The sequence below is a fragment of the Aricia agestis genome, chromosome 6 (assembly GCF_905147365.1).
Source record: "Aricia agestis chromosome 6, ilAriAges1.1, whole genome shotgun sequence".
NCBI classification, from domain to species: Eukaryota; Metazoa; Arthropoda; class Insecta; order Lepidoptera; family Lycaenidae; genus Aricia; species Aricia agestis.
The window spans coordinates 869,164-892,514 of NC_056411.1; the positions used below are offsets into that span (position 1 = coordinate 869,164).

The 23,351-nt window shown below is 34.8% G+C and overlaps 1 protein-coding gene across 1 annotated transcript in view; it reads right to left on the reverse strand.

The window, feature by feature from the left end:
- Window positions 1-23,351, reverse strand: part of LOC121727564 — a 186,466-nt gene that overhangs the window by 131,618 nt on the left and 31,497 nt on the right. The window contains exon 4 of the mRNA XM_042115452.1: window positions 17,630-17,791. Coding sequence (XP_041971386.1) covers window positions 17,630-17,791 — 162 coding nt within the window. The remainder of the gene's footprint in view (window positions 1-17,629; window positions 17,792-23,351) is intronic.

Below are 23,351 nucleotides of genomic sequence, written 5' to 3' on the forward strand. Positions count from 1 at the left end.
CTCGCGTACACGTACGTGCTACGTGCTTCTGCCCCGGTAATAACATCAATAACGCTATTAGTGGCTTTTAATGCCTTGATAAATGTATCAAAATGTTACGGGACTGTAACGAGTAGACGGTGGACCGAAACTTATGTTTTGTTTTGAGTTAAATTTTAATTGTGGTGAGTTATAGAGCTTTGGCGTTGTTTTATAACGATACACGTAGACCGTCATATGCACCGTACCAGCGGGGCTAAAATGGTCACATTTAGCAATTCCTGTCAATCAATTCAGCAAATGAATTGTCAAAACTGTCAAACTGACAAATGTCAAATTAGTAGTAGTTTGGTCGCGTTATGTCAAACCCAGCCGAAAGACAGATCACAATTATCATTGAATTGACATGATCCGACCAAATGTCGTTGGTCTGTCAACTGCCTAGGAATCAATTTCTTCGGGTATACATAATGACGGGTTTGATATCCCTAAACTTATGCCATATCCACACCGCGCCACCGCAGCAGCATGTACCTATGTGAAGTTAGCAACCGAGTTCAAGGTAAATGATTTTTATATATGTCATTCGATTGTACCCGGAGTGTACCCGATTGTACCGCAATTAAAATCGTTTGTACCTCAATAGGGTAGAAATGGGGGGGGTGGTAAAATTTGCTTAGCAACCGACATAAAGATACCGGAATTTTAATGATGCCATCTGGAAGAGTATCGTTTGTACCGGATTGTACCCGCTTTTAAAGTTAATTTTTTTTTTTGATTTTACGAAAAAAAAACAAAAAAAAATTTTTTCCCTAAAAATAAGGCTTTGTACGGAGTAGAAGGAAAGAAAGTATATAAAGCAGTTCAAATGTGTAAAAGGAGTTATTTTTTGAGGTAGATTCGTTCGGTCTTGACGAATTTTCCAATATCTTACTATAAAAGTCGGAGTTATATTTTGCAGTTTTTTTGTAGTTTGTACCTCGCCAAAACAGAAAGATTATAAAAGAAGATACTATTCACTTTAAATTCACACAAAATTTTTTGAGACAACAACGACAGAAATTCGATCGGTCTTGACGAATTTTCGAATATCTTACTATAAAACTCGGAGTCAAATTTTGCAACTTTTGTCATTTGTACCTCGCCAAAACAGAAAAATTATTAAAGAAGATACTATTCACTTCATATTTACACAAAAAAATTTGAGGTACAAACGATTTTTCATATAGTAACAACGTCAGAGATTCGATCGGTCTTGAAGAATTTTCGAATATCTTACTATAAAACTCGGAGTCATATTTTGCAACTTTTATCGTTTGTACCTCGCCAAAACCGAAAGATTATAAAAGAAGATACTATTCACTTCATATTTAAACAAAAAAATTTGAGGTACAAACGATTTTTCATATAGTAACAACGTCAGAGATTCGATCGGTCTTGAAGAATTTTCGAATATCTTACTATAAAACTCGGAGTCAAATTTTGCAACTTTTATCGTTTGTACCTCGCCAAAACCGAAAGATTACAAAAGGAGATATTATTCACTTCATATTTAAACAAAAAAATTTGAGGTACAAACGATTTTTCATATAGTAACAACGTCAGAGATTCGATCGGTCGTGACGAATTTTCGAATATCTTACTATAAAACTCGGAGTCAAATTTTGCAACTTTTATCGTTTGTACCTCGCCAAAACCGAAAGATTATAAAAGAAGATACTATTCACTTTATATTTAAACAAAAAAATTTGAGGTACAAACGATTTTTCATATAGTAACAACGTCAGAGATTCGATCGGTCTTGAAGAATTTTCGAATATCTTACTATAAAACTCGGAGTCAAATTTTGCAACTTCTATCGTTTGTACCTCGCCAAAACCGAAAGATTACAAAAGGAGATATTATTCACTTCATATTTACACTAAAAACTTTGAGGTACAAACGATTTTTCATATAGTAACAACGTCAGAGATTCGATCGGTCGTGACGAATTTTCGAATATCTTACTATAAAACTCGGAGTCAAATTTTGCAACTTTTATCGTTTGTACCTCGCCAAAACCGAAAGGTTATAAAAGAAGATATTATTCACTTCATATTTACACAAAAAAATTTGAGGTACAAACGATTTTTCATATAGTAACAACGTCAGAGATTCGATCGGTCTTGACGAATTTTCGAATATCTTACTATAAAACTCGGAGTCAAATTTTGCAACTTTTATCGTTTGTACCTCGCCAAAACCGAAAGGTTATAAAAGAAGATACTATTCACTTCATATTTACATAAAAAAAAATGAGGTACAAACGATTTTTCATATAGTAACAACGTCAGAGATTCGATCGGTCTTGACGAATTTTCGAATATCTTACTATAAAACTCGGAGTCAAATTTTGCAACTTCTATCGTTTGTACCTCGCCAAAACCGAAAGATTACAAAAGGAGATATTATTCACTTCATATTTACACTAAAAAATTTGAGGTACAAACGATTTTTCATATAGTAACAACGTCAGAGATTCGATCGGTCGTGACGAATTTTGGAATATCTTACTATAAAACTCGGAGTCAAATTTTGCAACTTTTATCGTTTGTACCTCGCCAAAACCGAAAGGTTATAAAAGAAGATATTATTCACTTCATATTTACACAAAAAAATTTGAGGTACAAACGATTTTTCATATAGTAACAACGTCAGAGATTCGATCGGTCTTGACGAATTTTCGAATATCTTACTATAAAACTCGGAGTCATATTTTGCAACTTCTATCGTTTGTACCTCGCCAAAAGCGAAAGATTAAAAAAGAAGATACTATTCACTTCATATTTACATAAAAAAAAATGAGGTACAAACGATTTTTCATATAGTAACAACGTCAGAGATTCGATCGGTCTTGACGAATTTTCGAATATCTTACTATAAAACTCGGAGTCAAATTTTTCAAATTTTATCGTTTGTACCTCGCCAAAACCGAAAGATTATAAAAGAAGATACTATTCACTTCATATTTACACAAAATAATTTGAGGTACAAACGATTTTTCATATAGTAACAACGTCAGAGATTCGATCGGTCTTGACGAATTTTCGAATATCTTACTATAAAACTCGGAGTCATATTTTGCAACTTCTATCGTTTGTACCTCGCCAAAACCGAAAGATTACAAAAGAAGATATTATTCACTTCATATTTACACAAAAAAATTTGAGGTACAAACGATTTTTCATATAGTAACAACGTCAGAGATTCGATCGGTCTTGACGAATTTTCCAATATCTTACTATAAAACTAAGAGTTAAATTTTGCAACTTCTATCGTTTGTACCTCGCGAAAACCGAAAGATTATAAAAGAATATTCTATTCACTTCATATTTACACAAAAAAATTTGAGGTACAAACGATTTTTCATATAGTAACAACGTCAGAGATTCGATCGGTCTTGACGAATTTTCGAATATCTTACTATAAAACTCGGAGTCAAATTTTGCAAATTTTATCGTTTGTACCTCGCCAAAACCGAAAGATTATAAAAGAAGATACTATTCACTTCATATTTACACTAAAAAATTTGAGGTACAAACGATTTTTCATATAGTAACAACGTCAGAGATTCGATCGGTCTTGACGAATTTTCGAATATCTTACTATAAAACTCGGAGTCATATTTTGCAACTTCTATCTTTTGTACCTCGCCAAAAGCGAAAGATTATAAAAGAAGATACTATTCACTTCATATTTAAACAAAAAAATTTGAGGTATAAACGATTTTTCATATAGTAACAACGTCAGAGATTCGATCGGTCTTGAAGAATTTTCGAATATCTTACTATAAAACTCGGAGTCAAATTTTGCAACTTTTATCGTTTGTACCTCGCCAAAACCGAAAGATTTCAAAAGAAGATATTATTAACTTCATATTTACACAAAATAATTTGAGGTACAAACGATTTTTCATATAGTAACAACGTCAGAGATTCGATCGGTCTTGACGAATTTTCCAATATCTTACTATAAAACTAAGAGTTAAATTTTGCAACTTCTATCGTTTGTACCTCGCCAAAACCGAAAGATTATAAAAGAAGATACTATTCACTTCATATTTACACAAAAAAATTTGAGGTACAAACGATTTTTCATATGGTAACAACGTCAGAGATTCGATCGGTCTTGAAGAATTTTCGAATATCTTACTATAAAACTCGGAGTCAAATTTTGCAACTTTTATAGTTTGTACCTCGCCAAAACCGAAAGATTACAAAAGAAGATATTATTAACTTCATATTTACACAAAAAAAATTGAGGTACAAACGATTTTTCATATAGTAACAACGTCAGAGATTCGATCGGTCTTGACGAATTTTCGAATATCTTACTATAAAACTCGGAGTCAAATTTTGCAATTTTTATCGTTTGTACCTCGCCAAAACCGAAAGATTACAAAAGGAGATATTATTCACTTCATATTTACACAAAAAAATTTGAGGTACAAACGATTTTTCATATAGTAACAACGTCAGAGATTCGATCGGTCGTGACGAATTTTCGAATATCTTACTATAAAACTCGGAGTCAAATTTTGCAACTTTTATCGTTTGTACCTCGCCAAAACCGAAAGATTATAAAAGAATATTATATTCACTTCATATTTACACAAAAAAATTTGAGGTACGAACGATTTTTCATATAGTAACAACGTCAGAGATTCGATCGGTCTTGAAGAATTTTCGAATATCTTACTATAAAACTCGGAGGCAAATTTTGCAACTTTTATCGTTTGTACCTCGCCAAAACCGAAAGATTACAAAAGAAGATATTATTCACTTCATATTTACACAAAAAAATTAGAGGTACAAACGATTTTTCATATAGTAACAACGTCAGAGATTCGATCGGTCTTGACGAATTTTCGAATATCTTACTATAAAACTCGGAGTCAAATTTTGCAAATTTTATCGTTTGTACCTCGCCAAAACCGAAAGATTATAAAAGAAGATACTATTCACTTCATATTTACACTAAAAAATTTGAGGTACAAACGATTTTTCATATAGTAACAACGTCAGAGATTCGATCGGTCTTGACGAATTTTCGAATATCTTACTATAAAAATCGTTTGTACCTCATTTTTTTTTATGTAAATATGAAGTGAATAGTATCTTCTTTTTTAATCTTTCGCTTTTGGCGAGGTACAAACGATAGAAGTTGCAAAATATGACTCCGAGTTTTATAGTAAGATATTCGAAAATTCGTCAAGACCGATCGAATCTCTGACGTTGTTACTATATGAAAAATCGTTTGTACCTCAAATTTTTTTGTGTAAATATGAAGTGAATAATATCTCCTTTTGTAATCTTTCGGTTTTGGCGAGGTACAAACGATAAAAATTGCAAAATTTGACTCCGAGTTTTATAGTAAGATATTCGAAAATTCGTCAAGACCGATCGAATCTCTGACGTTGTTACTATATGAAAAATCGTTTGTACCTCAAATTTTTTTGTGTAAATATGAATTGAATAGTATCTTCTTTTATAATCTTTCAGCTTCGGCGAGGTACAAACGATAAAAGTTGCAAAATATGACTCCGAGTTTTATAGTAAGATATTCGAAAATTCGTCACGACCGATCGAATCTCTGACGTTGTTACTATATGAAAAATCGTTTGTACCTCAAATTTTTTTGTGTAAATATGAAGTGAATAATATCTCCTTTTGTAATCTTTCGGTTTTGGCGAGGTACAAACGATAAAAATTGCAAAATTTGACTCCGAGTTTTATAGTAAGATATTCGAAAATTCGTCAAGACCGATCGAATCTCTGACGTTGTTACTATATGAAAAATCGTTTGTACCTCAATTTTTTTTGTGTAAATATGAAGTTAATAATATCTTCTTTTGTAATCTTTCGGTTTTGGCGAGGTACAAACTATAAAAGTTGCAAAATTTGACTCCGAGTTTTATAGTAAGATATTCGAAAATTCTTCAAGACCGATCGAATCTCTGACGTTGTTACCATATGAAAAATCGTTTGTACCTCAAATTTTTTTGTGTAAATATGAAGTGAATAGTATCTTCTTTTATAATCTTTCGGTTTTGGCGAGGTACAAACGATAGAAGTTGCAAAATTTAACTCTTAGTTTTATAGTAAGATATTGGAAAATTCGTCAAGACCGATCGAATCTCTGACGTTGTTACTATATGAAAAATCGTTTGTACCTCAAATTATTTTGTGTAAATATGAAGTTAATAATATCTTCTTTTGTAATCTTTCGGTTTTGGCGAGGTACAAACGATAAAAGTTGCAAAATTTGACTCCGAGTTTTATAGTAAGATATTCGAAAATTCTTCAAGACCGATCGAATCTCTGACGTTGTTACTATATGAAAAATCGTTTATACCTCAAATTTTTTTGTTTAAATATGAAGTGAATAGTATCTTCTTTTATAATCTTTCGCTTTTGGCGAGGTACAAAAGATAGAAGTTGCAAAATATGACTCCGAGTTTTATAGTAAGATATTCGAAAATTCGTCAAGACCGATCGAATCTCTGACGTTGTTACTATATGAAAAATCGTTTGTACCTCAAATTTTTTAGTGTAAATATGAAGTGAATAGTATCTTCTTTTATAATCTTTCGGTTTTGGCGAGGTACAAACGATAAAATTTGCAAAATTTGACTCCGAGTTTTATAGTAAGATATTCGAAAATTCGTCAAGACCGATCGAATCTCTGACGTTGTTACTATATGAAAAATCATTTGTACCTCAAATTTTTTTGTGTAAATATGAATTGAATAGTATCTTCTTTTATAATCTTTCAGCTTTGGCGAGGTACAAACGATAAAAGTTGCAAAATATGACTCCGAGTTTTATAGTAAGATATTCGAAAATTCGTCAAGACCGATCGAATCTCTGACGTTGTTACTATATGAAAAATCGTTTGTACCTCAAATTTTTTTGTGTTAATATGAATTGAATAGTATCTTCTTTTATAATCTTTCAGCTTTGGCGAGGTACAAACGATAAAAGTTGCAAAATATGACTCCGAGTTTTATAGTAAGATATTCGAAAATTCGTCAAGACCGATCGAATCTCTGACGTTGTTACTATATGAAAAATCGTTTGTACCTCATTTTTTTTTATGTAAATATGAAGTGAATAGTATCTTCTTTTTTAATTTTTCGCTTTTGGCGAGGTACAAACGATAGAAGTTGCAAAATATGACTCCGAGTTTTATAGTAAGATATTCGAAAATTCGTCAAGACCGATCGAATCTCTGACGTTGTTACTATATGAAAAATCGTTTGTACCTCAAATTTTTTTGTGTAAATATGAATTGAATAGTATCTTCTTTTATAATCTTTCAGCTTTGGCGAGGTACAAACGATAAAAGTTGCAAAATATGACTCCGAGTTTTATAGTAAGATATTCGAAAATTCGTCAAGACCGATCGAATCTCTGACGTTGTTACTATATGAAAAATCGTTTGTACCTCTAATTTTTTTGTGTAAATATGAAGTGAATAATATCTTCTTTTGTAATCTTTCGGTTTTGGCGAGGTACAAACGATAAAAGTTGCAAAATATGACTCCGAGTTTTATAGTAAGATATTCGAAAATTCTTCAAGACCGATCGAATCTCTGACGTTGTTACTATATGAAAAATCGTTTGTACCTCAAATTTTTTTGTGTAAATATGAAGTGAATATAATATTCTTTTATAATCTTTCGGTTTTGGCGAGGTACAAACGATAAAAGTTGCAAAATTTGACTCCGAGTTTTATAGTAAGATATTCGAAAATTCGTCACGACCGATCGAATCTCTGACGTTGTTACTATATGAAAAATCGTTTGTACCTCAAATTTTTTTGTGTAAATATGAAGTGAATAGTATCTTCTTTTTTAATCTTTCGCTTTTGGCGAGGTACAAACGATAGAAGTTGCAAAATATGACTCCGAGTTTTATAGTAAGATATTCGAAAATTCGTCAAGACCGATCGAATCTCTGACGTTGTTACTATATGAAAAATCGTTTGTACCTCAAATTTTTTTGTGTAAATATGAAGTGAATAATATCTCCTTTTGTAATCTTTCGGTTTTGGCGAGGTACAAACGATAAAAATTGCAAAATTTGACTCCGAGTTTTATAGTAAGATATTCGAAAATTCGTCACGACCGATCGAATCTCTGACGTTGTTACTATATGAAAAATCGTTTGTACCTCAAATTTTTTTGTGTAAATATGAATTGAATAGTATCTTCTTTTATAATCTTTCAGCTTTGGCGAGGTACAAACGATAAAAATTGCAAAATTTGACTCCGAGTTTTATAGTAAGATATTCGAAAATTCGTCAAGACCGATCGAATCTCTGACGTTGTTACTATATGAAAAATCGTTTGTACCTCAATTTTTTTTGTGTAAATATGAAGTTAATAATATCTTCTTTTGTAATCTTTCGGTTTTGGCGAGGTACAAACTATAAAAGTTGCAAAATTTGACTCCGAGTTTTATAGTAAGATATTCGAAAATTCTTCAAGACCGATCGAATCTCTGACGTTGTTACCATATGAAAAATCGTTTGTACCTCAAATTTTTTTGTGTAAATATGAAGTGAATAGTATCTTCTTTTATAATCTTTCGGTTTTGGCGAGGTACAAACGATAGAAGTTGCAAAATTTAACTCTTAGTTTTATAGTAAGATATTGGAAAATTCGTCAAGACCGATCGAATCTCTGACGTTGTTACTATATGAAAAATCGTTTGTACCTCAAATTATTTTGTGTAAATATGAAGTTAATAATATCTTCTTTTGTAATCTTTCGGTTTTGGCGAGGTACAAACGATAAAAGTTGCAAAATTTGACTCCGAGTTTTATAGTAAGATATTCGAAAATTCTTCAAGACCGATCGAATCTCTGACGTTGTTACTATATGAAAAATCGTTTATACCTCAAATTTTTTTGTTTAAATATGAAGTGAATAGTATCTTCTTTTATAATCTTTCGCTTTTGGCGAGGTACAAAAGATAGAAGTTGCAAAATATGACTCCGAGTTTTATAGTAAGATATTCGAAAATTCGTCAAGACCGATCGAATCTCTGACGTTGTTACTATATGAAAAATCGTTTGTACCTCAAATTTTTTAGTGTAAATATGAAGTGAATAGTATCTTCTTTTATAATCTTTCGGTTTTGGCGAGGTACAAACGATAAAATTTGCAAAATTTGACTCCGAGTTTTATAGTAAGATATTCGAAAATTCGTCAAGACCGATCGAATCTCTGACGTTGTTACTATATGAAAAATCATTTGTACCTCAAATTTTTTTGTGTAAATATGAATTGAATAGTATCTTCTTTTATAATCTTTCAGCTTTGGCGAGGTACAAACGATAAAAGTTGCAAAATATGACTCCGAGTTTTATAGTAAGATATTCGAAAATTCGTCAAGACCGATCGAATCTCTGACGTTGTTACTATATGAAAAATCGTTTGTACCTCAAATTTTTTTGTGTAAATATGAATTGAATAGTATCTTCTTTTATAATCTTTCAGCTTTGGCGAGGTACAAACGATAAAAGTTGCAAAATATGACTCCGAGTTTTATAGTAAGATATTCGAAAATTCGTCAAGACCGATCGAATCTCTGACGTTGTTACTATATGAAAAATCGTTTGTACCTCTAATTTTTTTGTGTAAATATGAAGTGAATAATATCTTCTTTTGTAATCTTTCGGTTTTGGCGAGGTACAAACGATAAAAGTTGCAAAATATGACTCCGAGTTTTATAGTAAGATATTCGAAAATTCTTCAAGACCGATCGAATCTCTGACGTTGTTACTATATGAAAAATCGTTTGTACCTCAAATTTTTTTGTGTAAATATGAAGTGAATATAATATTCTTTTATAATCTTTCGGTTTTGGCGAGGTACAAACGATAAAAGTTGCAAAATTTGACTCCGAGTTTTATAGTAAGATATTCGAAAATTCGTCACGACCGATCGAATCTCTGACGTTGTTACTATATGAAAAATCGTTTGTACCTCAAATTTTTTTGTGTAAATATGAAGTGAATAATATCTCCTTTTGTAATCTTTCGGTTTTGGCGAGGTACAAACGATAAAAATTGCAAAATTTGACTCCGAGTTTTATAGTAAGATATTCGAAAATTCGTCAAGACCGATCGAATCTCTGACGTTGTTACTATATGAAAAATCGTTTGTACCTCAATTTTTTTTGTGTAAATATGAAGTAAATAATATCTTCTTTTGTAATCTTTCGGTTTTGGCGAGGTACAAACTATAAAAGTTGCAAAATTTGACTCCGAGTTTTATAGTAAGATATTCGAAAATTCTTCAAGACCGATCGAATCTCTGACGTTGTTACCATATGAAAAATCGTTTGTACCTCAAATTTTTTTGTGTAAATATGAAGTGAATAGTATCTTCTTTTATAATCTTTCGGTTTTGGCGAGGTACAAACGATAGAAGTTGCAAAATTTAACTCTTAGTTTTATAGTAAGATATTGGAAAATTCGTCAAGACCGATCGAATCTCTGACGTTGTTACTATATGAAAAATCGTTTGTACCTCAAATTATTTTGTGTAAATATGAAGTTAATAATATCTTCTTTTGTAATCTTTCGGTTTTGGCGAGGTACAAACGATAAAAGTTGCAAAATTTGACTCCGAGTTTTATAGTAAGATATTCGAAAATTCTTCAAGACCGATCGAATCTCTGACGTTGTTACTATATGAAAAATCGTTTATACCTCAATTTTTTTTGTTTAAATATGAAGTGAATAGTATCTTCTTTTATAATCTTTCGCTTTTGGCGAGGTACAAAAGATAGAAGTTGCAAAATATGACTCCGAGTTTTATAGTAAGATATTCGAAAATTCGTCAAGACCGATCGAATCTCTGACGTTGTTACTATATGAAAAATCGTTTGTACCTCAAATTTTTTAGTGTAAATATGAAGTGAATAGTATCTTCTTTTATAATCTTTCGGTTTTGGCGAGGTACAAACGATAAAATTTGCAAAATTTGACTCCGAGTTTTATAGTAAGATATTCGAAAATTCGTCAAGACCGATCGAATCTCTGACGTTGTTACTATATGAAAAATCGTTTGTACCTCAAATTTTTTTGTGTAAATATGAAGTGAATAGAATATTCTTTTATAATCTTTCGGTTTTCGCGAGGTACAAACGATAGAAGTTGCAAAATTTAACTCTTAATTTTATAGTAAGATATTGGAAAATTCGTCAAGACCGATCGAATCTCTGACGTTGTTACTATATGAAAAATCGTTTGTACCTTGTTGTATAATCAAAACGCCGGCTCGTTGACAACTGATTTAATATACTTTTTAATACAATAAGAACTTCTTATTACGACATCTTCCCATACATAAAAGAAACAAAATGATTATTCTAAACTAAGTAAGTATGTTAAATAACAATAAAATAAAATGAAATAAAACAAATTGCTAATCTATCTCTGCTTACAACCTCGCGTCCGAGGAGGAGAATAATCAAATTCAACCGTTGATTCTAAATCAGATGGTTCATAGATTGAACCATGATCCCTATTCTCCTCTTCGGATTCTATCTCCTCACACGAGTTGTCAAAATTTTGCACAACAGAGTTATCTGTTGTGTTTTCTGTCACAGGCCTAATTAAGTGCCTGCGATTGCGTCGATAAATTCCTTTTTTATTTTTTACAATATAGGAACGAGGGGTCTCAGCTTTTCCGACCACCTTTCCACGAATTCGTTCATTATTATTTTCCACCATTATTACATCATCGCCAACACTTAATTCTGGCAGTGGCTTAGTATGCTGATCATAATAAATTTTATATTTTAACTGCTTATTTACAATATTTTTATATTGATCAGGGTAGTGACCGTGTTTCAAATGATCTGGATGCACTGGGAGCCTACACCTTAGTCGGCGTCCCATCATCATTTTAGCCGGAGAATCTAAATTATCCCTAGGAGTATTTCTGTAACTCAGTAAATTTAAATAAAAATCAGTCGTACTCTCAACCGATTTTTTGATGAGTTTTTTAATCATCTGTACGGCCCTCTCACTTTTACCGTTGGACTGAGCATAATATGGAGATGAGGTTATGTGCTCAAAACCCCACTCGTTAGAAAAAACTTTAAAATCCCGACCTGAAAATTGCGGACCATTGTCGCTTATGACAGTTTCTGGAATACCATAGCGTGCAAAATGCTCTTTCATTATATTTATAACTGACTTTGACGTGGTATCACTCAATTGAGAGACTTCCACAAAACCTGAATAATAATCAACTAAAATCAAATGGTTCTTTCTCGCATACTCAAAGATGTCAATACCAATTTTATTCCAAACCATATTCGGTACTGAAATTGGAATCATTGGTTCTTTACCGGGTCTATTTAGATTCTCTTGACATACTCTACACTTTCTCACATATTGTTCCACATCATCAGTCATTCCTGGCCAAAATAAAACTTCACGAGCACGTCTCTTACATCGATCAATTCCTAAGTGTCCATCATGTACAATCTTTAACATTTCATTTTGTAACGTAACTGGAATTAAAATTTGATTATTTTTAAAAATTACACTATCTACGCAATACAATTTGTCTCTCATTGGCCAAAAGTACTTCAAATCATTTCGAACTTCATACCTATTGACTGGCCAACCGTTCTTAATATAATTCAACAAACAAAGCAACATTTTATCTTTCATCGTTTCCTTTTTTATTGTACTTAATTTATTGATAGACATTGGAATATTTTCAATAACCATTTTTAATTGGCACAGTATAGCGTTACTAATATCCTCATCTAATAATTCAGGAAGAGGCGCACGCGACAGCGTATCAGGTAAATACATATATTTTCCGGGCTTATAGACAACAAACAAATCATATCCCTGTAACTTTAACATCATTCGCTGCAAGCGTGCTGGGATATCGTTTAATGCCTTTTTGAAAATGCTCTCAAGTGGCTTATGATCCGTCTCAACAATAACGTGTCTCTTGCCGTAAATGTATTGATGAAATTTTTGACAAGCAAAAACAATAGCTAGCAATTCTTTCTCGATCTGCGCGTAACGCTGCTGCGTCTGCGTAAGTGTCCGAGAGGCGTACTCTACGGGCCGGCCCGCCTGCATGAGCACGGCGCCCAGTGCAATGCTACTCGCGTCCACAGACAATAGTACCTCTCCGTCTACATCATACAGCGCAAGCACCGGCGACGAACTCAACAGTGATTTTAGTTTGTCAAAAGCAATTTTATGCCCGGCATCCCAACACCAACTTGTTTCTTTTTTTAACAGCCTAGTCAGTGGATATATATGCTCTGAATGGTTGGGTACATATTTAGATAAATAATTTATAGCGCCTAAAAATCTTTCTAAGCTCTTCTTATCCCCCGGTTCTGGCATATTCACAATAGCTTTAACTTTCTCAGTATCTGCCCGCATTCCGTCCTTATTAAATATATGACCTAAATAAGTTACCTCAGTTACACAAATCCTACACTTATCTTTATTAAACTTTAAATTAATATGCCTAGCTCTTTTATATAACTCACCTAGACGCGTATTGTGTTCCTTCTCATCTGCTTCCCAGCAAATTATATCATCGATGAAAGAATCTACTCCTTCTAGTCCTTCCAATAATTGTCTTACCTTAGCATGAAATATCTCCGGCGCACTATTTAATCCAAAGGGTAACCTCAAATATTGATAACGCCCAAACGGCGTTATGAATGTACATAAATCTGTACTCTCGTCGTCCAACTTAACAGACCAGAAGCCTGAAGTGGCATCTAAAACTGTAAAAAATTTTGCACCCTTTAATTTCATAGCGATTTCATTTAAAGTGGGCAGTTGAAAATGTGCCCGTTGAATGGCCTTATTTAGTGGTCTAGAATCTAAACAGACACGCAAACTACCATTTTTCTTGGCCACCACAACGATAGAATTAACCCAGGGCGTCGGATGAGTAACTTTTCTTATTATTCCTAACTTTACCATTCTATTTAACTCATCCTGTAACTTGTCGCGCAAAGCTAATGGAACCTTCCTGGGTGCACATATAACTGGTGATACCCCCTTATCAACAACAATATGATACTCGCCTGGTAAACACCCGATTCCGTTGAATAAATCCTCATTATTGGAGACACTCAAATCATGGATTCGTCTAATAAGTCCTAACTCCAAGCATGCTTGCAATCCCAGCACGCTTTGACAGACCATGTTCGCTATAGCAAACTTTAAACAATATTCCTTATTCTTATAAGACCATCTTAAAAAACCTACACCCTTTATAGGAATAAAGTTACCACTATACGATTGTAATTTAATCTTATGATTGACATTAATACATCTCAAGTCGAATCCTAAGTCCAAAAAACGTTCGTAAGAAATGACATTTATGTCAGCCCCCGAATCTAATTTAAATTTTTCAGACCCATTCTTACTATATAAAACTACACTCCAATCTTCCGATACACAATTAATTTCGGCAATATTATCTAAGGATGATATCGTAAACAACTCTTCCTCAGCTTCCGCGTCCGAAATATTTTGTTGGTCATACATTTGCTCTTTTAATTCAATATTGTGTACTTTCCGTACCTTACACATTTTCGAGAAATGATCAATATTATTGCATACGTAACATTGTTTACCTATGGCGGGGCACTCGCCAACGTGCTTGCACTCGCCTCCACATCGACGACAACGCAATGACGTAGCCGTCTTCGCGAAGCCCCGTCGCAGCACACCAGCGTCAGCAGCGCCGACTGCGACCCGGTGCTCTCGCTGTGGCCAGCTCCGCTGTCCGCCGCGGCGCCCTCTGGTAGCGCTACTGCCAGCGCCACTGCTGCCGCCGCTGCCGAAACGCACCATGCGTGCGTTCACGCCATCCACGCGAGATGGCCCCGCTTGCAACACTCGGCTGCTCTCCTGCGACACCTCTTCGACCTGACAAATGCCAATAGCAGCATCGAGAGTCAGGTCTTCATGCCGCAGCATGCGATCGCGAAGTGTCTTGTCGCGAATGCCGCACACGATTCGATCTCTGATCAACTCGTCCTCCAGGTCCTTAAACTCGCACGGTTTACTTAAAAGTCTCAATGCAGTTACATATTGGTCTATAGTTTCACCAGTTTCTTGACACCTCATGAAGAAACTGAACCTTTTTACTATAATATTTTTCTTAATTCCAAAGTATTTATTAAATTTTTCTTCCAAAATTTTAATATCGTCTCGGTCCGATTCATTCGCAAATTGAAAAGTTTCATAAATATCATACCCGTCCGGGCCGATGAGATTTAACAACAGACTGACCTGTACCCCGCTATCCTCCTTCTGCATCCCTGATGCCTTCGTAAAAAGGTGGAACTGAGTAATCCACCTTTTCCATGCGTCAGCCCGGCTGACGGAGTTGCCTCCCAAACAGAGCTCTGGAGGCGGACGAGCGTGCTCCATACTTGTAACTCTCTACTTCTTATTACTTTTCCCGTAATTAGAATATGGAATATAAGCGTTTTATTTTCTTTCTAAAATATTTTATTTTTCCGCTGCCACCATGTTGTATAATCAAAACGCCGGCTCGTTGACAACTGATTTAATATACTTTTTAATACAATAAGAACTTCTTATTACGACATACCTCAAATTTTTTTGTGTAAATATGAAGTGAATAATATCTTCTTTTGTAATCTTTCGGTTTTGGCGAGGTACAAACGATAGAAGTTGCAAAATATGACTCCGAGTTTTATAGTAAGATATTCGAAAATTCGTCAAGACCGATCGAATCTCTGACGTTGTTACTATATGAAAAATCGTTTGTACCTCAAATTTTTTAGTGTAAATATGAAGTGAATAGTATCTTCTTTTATAATCTTTCGGTTTTGGCGAGGTACAAACGATAAAATTTGCAAAATTTGACTCCGAGTTTTATAGTAAGATATTCGAAAATTCGTCAAGACCGATCGAATCTCTGACGTTGTTACTATATGAAAAATCGTTTGTACCTCATTTTTTTTTATGTAAATATGAAGTGAATAGTATCTTCTTTTTTAATCTTTCGCTTTTGGCGAGGTACAAACGATAGAAGTTGCAAAATATGACTCCGAGTTTTATAGTAAGATATTCGAAAATTCGTCAAGACCGATCGAATCTCTGACGTTGTTACTATATGAAAAATCGTTTGTACCTCAAATTTTTTTGTGTAAATATGAAGTGAATAATATATTCTTTTATAACCTTTCGGTTTTGGCGAGGTACAAACGATAAAAGTTGCAAAATTTGACTCCGAGTTTTATAGTAAGATATTCGAAAATTCGTCACGACCGATCGAATCTCTGACGTTGTTACTATATGAAAAATCGTTTGTACCTCAAATTTTTTAGTGTAAATATGAAGTGAATAATATCTCCTTTTGTAATCTTTCGGTTTTGGCGAGGTACAAACGATAGAAGTTGCAAAATTTGACTCCGAGTTTTATAGTAAGATATTCGAAAATTCTTCAAGACCGATCGAATCTCTGACGTTGTTACTATATGAAAAATCGTTTGTACCTCAAATTTTTTTGTTTAAATATAAAGTGAATAGTATCTTCTTTTATAATCTTTCGGTTTTGGCGAGGTACAAACGATAAAAGTTGCAAAATTTGACTCCGAGTTTTATAGTAAGATATTCGAAAATTCGTCACGACCGATCGAATCTCTGACGTTGTTACTATATGAAAAATCGTTTGTACCTCAAATTTTTTTGTTTAAATATGAAGTGAATAATATCTCCTTTTGTAATCTTTCGGTTTTGGCGAGGTACAAACGATAAAAGTTGCAAAATTTGACTCCGAGTTTTATAGTAAGATATTCGAAAATTCTTCAAGACCGATCGAATCTCTGACGTTGTTACTATATGAAAAATCGTTTGTACCTCAAATTTTTTTGTGTAAATATGAAGTGAATAGTATCTTCTTTAATAATTTTTCTGTTTTGGCGAGGTACAAATGACAAAAGTTGCAAAATTTGACTCCGAGTTTTATAGTAAGATATTCGAAAATTCGTCAAGACCGATCGAATTTCTGTCGTTGTTGTCTCAAAAAATTTTGTGTGAATTTAAAGTGAATAGTATCTTCTTTTATAATCTTTCTGTTTTGGCGAGGTACAAACTACAAAAAAACTGCAAAATATAACTCCGACTTTTATAGTAAGATATTGGAAAATTCGTCAAGACCGAACGAATCTACCTCAAAAAATAACTTCTTTTACACATTTGAACTGCTTTATATACTTTCTTTCCTTCTACTCCGTACAAAGCCTTATTTTTAGGGAAAAAATTTTTTTTTGTTTTTTTTTCGTAAAATCAAAAAAAAAAATTAACTTTAAAAACGGGTACAATCCGGTACAAACGATACTCTTCCAGATGGCATCATTAAAATTCCGGTATCTTTATGTCGGTTGCTAAGCAAATTTTACCACCCCCCCCATTTCTACCCTATTGAGGTACAAACGATTTTAATTGCGGTACAATCGGGTACACTCCGGGTACAATCGAATGACATATATAAAAATCATTTACCTTGAACTCGGTTGCTAACTTCACATAGGTGCAGCATGTCGCCGCCAGCACTCACCGGCTGCTGCTGCGCCGTGCCGCTGTGCGCCGGGCGCGCGACCAGCAGCCGCACGCAGGCGCCGCACTGCCGCAGCACGGCCGCCGCCTGCCGCGCGCACATGCCCACCACGCACACCGCGCCGATCCGCAGCAGCATGTCGCCGCTGCGTAGGCGTCCATCCTGCGACAAAAAATGAGGTATAATCAAAACAGTAAGATAGGATATGAAGTTCCCGGCCACAAAGCACAACTCAATACATTCAACTCAAGCTATTTAAAACCAGATTCAAACAGTCAAACTGTATATGGTAAAGATTGACCATAGTAGGTGATTAATCAAGATAAAACGTGTCATTAGTCATAATACTAGCTAAAAGCCAAACTTTGTGAGGGCTCGCATCGTCACACCTTGACTGACTGATGATAATAATACATCTACATATAAATAAAAAGTAGTATGTTAAGTCACAAATCAATAGACTTGATAGTTTTTTTGTACCTAAAGTGTACCACAAAATGCACAGGTTGTGGGATATACCTATAGGGCTCGCTTTGCCCTGATTATACTACAAAAATAGGCTACAAATATAGTGCTACACACAAGCCTTTCAATTTGGTTTCATTCCCAGCTTACTGCGAAGGCCTTTCGACCGCATGCAACTGCACGCCCGTTGCTGCGCGTTTGTTGCGCTGCAAGTTGTGTGCGCCTTCTTTTCAACTCAGTAACAAATAACAGTTCACAAATAATCTATGCAAAAAAGCGTGGCAATCGATCTAACAAAATGATCACTTCAAAAACTACCATCCAGCTTTACTTTTAATCAAACGACGAGTTTTTTCTTACAAACAGCGCCTGCTAGTTCGGTCTGCAAACTATGTTTCAATAAATCAACTCTACAAGTAACTGATGCTCCGACGAGAGACACATCCAAGAAAAGATGCTCTAAACACGTATCTAGCTTCCTTTGAGATCCATACTAATATTATAAATGCGAAAGTATCTCTGTCTGTCTGTCTCGCTTTCACGCCAAAACTACTGAACCGATTGCAATGAAATTTTGTACACAGTTATCCTAGAGTCTGAGAAAGGACATAGGCTACATTTTGATGTGGGAAAATATCTTATTTCCATGAAAATATCGATGAAAATTAATTCGAATTGCGCGTGGCCAGCGCTCATCCCGGGGGTCCTGGGTTCGAGTCCCGCAGGCGGAACAAAAAGTTTTCAATGTTCCTGGGTCTTGGATGTGTATTAAAATAATATTTAAAAAAAATGAAATATATTTTATGTATATTATTATAAAAATCCAGAAATATATCGATGCAATGAACATTTTAGTTCTAATACGATTCAACAGATGGCGTTTTATTTTTTACTTCATTGTAACATAGAACTAATCATACTTATTAGTTATTATGTTTTTGTTTATAGTTTTTAAAACGTTAGAATATTATGTTTAATAATATTATCACTTGGTATAATAATAATCAATCTATCTTATCTTATAGAACTCTTACTGCATTTCTAATATATATGACAAGTTGACAACAGAAGGCGTTCTAAAATAAAGGAGTTAAAGTGTACCGTGCAGTTGGCCTATATTCCATCCAGAAAATATATCAATGTGTTAAAGCCTGGCATTAACATAACCACGAGAACCAGCAGCGAGCGATTGCTATTTTCTTCTGTAAGGCGCTTCAATTAAATGGTTGGCGGGCCCCACCGCTTCACGTCATCAGCTACGTCATCGAGGACTGAGGAGGGGGCTCGACCTGTCTAGAAGGCCCGTCCTCTATTCGCCCTACAATCGCCCGTAGCCGCATATCGTATCATTTGTTATCCACTAAAATCTTTGCAATCTATAATCGATCCCTATTTGTAATAGTACAGAATAAATTGTATTTTGTACGAAGTTGTTTTGAATAAGCAATTTCCAAGTCTTTTCTTGTTTCTAACAAGAAAAATTGGCGACCGTGACAGGACACTTAACTGGTTTGCCTTTGTTCTCGGGACATCATCGCCACCGGTGAGAGGTCTTCGCCGCAGCAGCGCAGCCCGAGGAATCTTCAGCAGCATCATCAGCCGTCGTGAGGTCTGCAGCGATCGCAGACGACTCATCTATTCCCAGCGGCAGGTGGCACAGCTTCTGGAACCACGCCGGTCAGCTCTTCGCGCCGCAGCGTCAGCCAACCAGCTAAGTGTCCCTATTCCTTTTCTCATTTATTCCTAAAATCCCGTTCTTCTAGTAGTTTCATACCTGTGTGGATAGCGGTAGTGCAAAGAACGTGGATCTTATCGATCAATATAGATCATTTCACGAGGGATCGATTGACGCAACTCAATCTTTAGCTATTTACAGCAAATAATAAGATTCAAGCTAAATCTAAAAATTATTTCTATAATTTAGGCTATAATTAGCTTTAGCCTACCCACCAAACTCGGTACGTAATTTATGGAAGCTATTTGGTGCTATTATTCTAGCAATTTTTTCCCTAATCTATTTACACAATTAAATTATATTAAGTTTTATGTATTCTAAGGTTAAAATTAAACAATAATTTATATTACTACAAGTTATATTTACAAGAATTAACTATTTACAACACTTAACTGACTTAACTAATTACCTTAACTTAATTTTCTATTTACAATAATCGCAGTTTTCGATTTATATTTCCTACGATTCACATTATTGTAACTGCGAATTTCAGGAACTTCGGTGGACTTGATATCAGCTGACCACGTAGGTAATCTGCGCGTCGCCGGCCTGGCTAGCGTGGTAAACCGGTTGCAATACCTTGGAGTGGCGTAAGATTACAATATTCATTCACAATTTCTTATTAATTTTTTCAATTAACAATTATTAGTGATTCATAAACATGTCAGATGCTAAGTTAAAGGAACTTTACGCTAAACGTAGCTCAGTAAAGGGTCGTTTAACTAAATTTAAAAACTATCTAGCTTCATTCGAGAAAGTTGACGTTTTAGATGAGCTCGAAATATCTAAACTTAACGTTCAATTACCTAAAATTGAGAGCTTATCTAGTGCGTTCGAAGATTTGCAAATTCAGATAGAAGTATTAAATTCGACAGACATAGATAGTGAGTTAGAGGAGCGCGATGTAATCGAGCATGAATTTGCACATTTAATTGCTTTAGCCCATCAGTACCAAAATAAGCATAACGGTAGCAAGACACCTCCTCTCTGTGATGCTCAAAGCACGTCTTCATGCTGTCATGAGCGCTCAGATTTAGGTTTTAAGCCTCCTACACTACAAATAGGCAAGTTTGATGGTAGCTATTACAAGTGGCTTGAGTTTCGCGACCTATATTGTTCTCTCGTTCACGAAAACAAGCACATACCTATTCCAATCAAATTTTGCTACTTAAATTCATACTTAGAGGGTGAGGCCGCTCGTGTGATTAGCAATTTAGAGGTCACAGAGTCTAACTATAATAAAGCGTGGGACTTGTTACGCGAGCGCTATGACAATAAGCGATTACTAATTAAAAATCATTTAAATGCCCTGCTAAACTTCGACGTAAAATCTAACGAAAGCGCATCTACACTTAGGTCTATTATTGACAACACAAATAAAAATCTTCGCGCCCTATCTAGCTTAGGTGAACAAACATCATACTGGGACTCAATTATAGTTCACATTATTTCCTCAAAACTAGGTAGCAAAACCAGTATGAAGTGGGAGGAATATAGAAATACTCTCTCGGGGTCACCTTCACTTGAGGAATTTAATTCATTTTTAAAACAGCGGGCTGATATCCTAGAAACTTATAATCACAGCCGAAGTATCGAGGATAAGTTAAATAAAAGTTCTAATAAAATTTCTAACAATCATAATAAAAGGCGATTAGGTTCAATGTCAAACAATAATAGTTCATTTACAGCGCAAATTTCTAGCGTAGGTAACAATAATACCACTTTCAAAAATTGTGTTGTTTGCGACAAACAACATCGCATTTACGATTGCGATAAGTTTAGGAATATGCCTATTGAACAGCGTCAAAGTTTAGTCATAAAATCTAAGCTTTGTCAAAATTGCCTTCGTCCGGGCCACAAAGCTTTCACTTGCAAATTTGGTGTTTGTCGTAATTGTAAACGACGACACAATACTTTACTTTGCGATGATAACTCTCAAGGTCAAGTAAAGTCACCTGCAGACAATAATGTATCTAATTCTGATTCAATTACTCAAACTCTTTGCACGACAAATTCAGGTCAAAATACTTTCACTTTATTATCTACGGCTATGGTTTTGGCGATTAATCCATGCAATAATAAGCGTCAAATTGTCCGTGTGCTACTCGACTGCGGCAGTCAGTGCAGCCTAGCTTCTAAGCGTCTGAGGGACAAGTTAGGTTTACGATCACGGCCCGCAGGCTCGATCAACGTTGTAGGCATAGGCAATTCAACCTCACACTGGGTAAACGAATTTTGCGAATTTAAATTAAAATCATTACACAGTGATTATACTGTGCAACTTACTTGCCCAGTGCTATCTGATCTGACTGGCGAAATTCCTAAGTTTACGATGGACCCTAAGCTTATTAATATACCTACGGATGTTCAGCTAGCCGATCCTAGTTTTTATAGGCCTTCTCCAATAGATGTGCTAGTCGGTGCTGATCTATTTTGGAACATCGTAGGTAGTGAGCGACAATCGCTCGGCTCTAAACAGCCTAATCTTATTAATTCGGAGTTTGGCTGGATTTTATCCGGTCCTATTTGTTTAAACTCGCGAATCTCTAAAAATTATAGTTGCAATTTTTCTAAGGCGCAGTCAGATAACTTTAATAAACTTCTGAGTCGATTCTGGGAGCTAGAAGAGCTGCCGCCAAGGTCAATTTTAAGCGACGACGAGAAAGCATGTGAGCAGCATTTTAAGACTCACACTTCTCGCGATTCGTCCGGCAGGTTTTGTGTGCGTTTGCCTCTCAAAGACTCGCCTAATTGCTTAGGTAATTCATACTTTCTAGCTAAGAAAAGGTTTTTTAATTTAGAAAAGCGATTTAGAGCTAATCCCGAGCTTAAATCACAATACGTTAATTTTATTAACGAATACATTAGTCTAGGTCATTGTTCCGTTCTAACAAATAATTATAAGCCGAACCCGTGCTATTTTTTGTGTCATCACGCGGTTCTCAAACAAAATAGCGAGTCGACTAAGCTACGAGTGGTATTCGACGGATCCGCTCGCACCTCCTCGGGCTTATCTATTAACGATTTGCAACGAATAGGTCCTACTGTACAAGATTCACTCTTTTCTATATTATTACGCTTTCGTCAGTACCTATATGTTCTTACAGGAGATGTCGAGAAATTCTTTAGGCAAGTTAATCTCCACGAAGACGATCGTGACCTTCAATTAATACTATGGAGGGACGACGAGTCAAAGCCTATTCAAGTACTAAGACTCAATACCATCACTTATGGTTTTGCTAGTGCTAGTTATCTTAGTACGAAGTGCATTTGGCAGTTAGGACAGGAATGCCCCGATGAGTTAATCCGTACGGTAATCCAGCATGATCTGTACCTAGACGATTTAATTACTGGTGCTAATTCCATAAGTGAATTACGTCATATTTTAAATTCTGTCGTTTCTGTTTTGCGCTCAGGCTGTTTTCCACTTAGAAAATTTAAATCTAATGTACCATCTATATTTGAAAACACGCTAATTAATCCACTCGAGACTTTAACCTTAAGTGAATCGTCTAATACTTT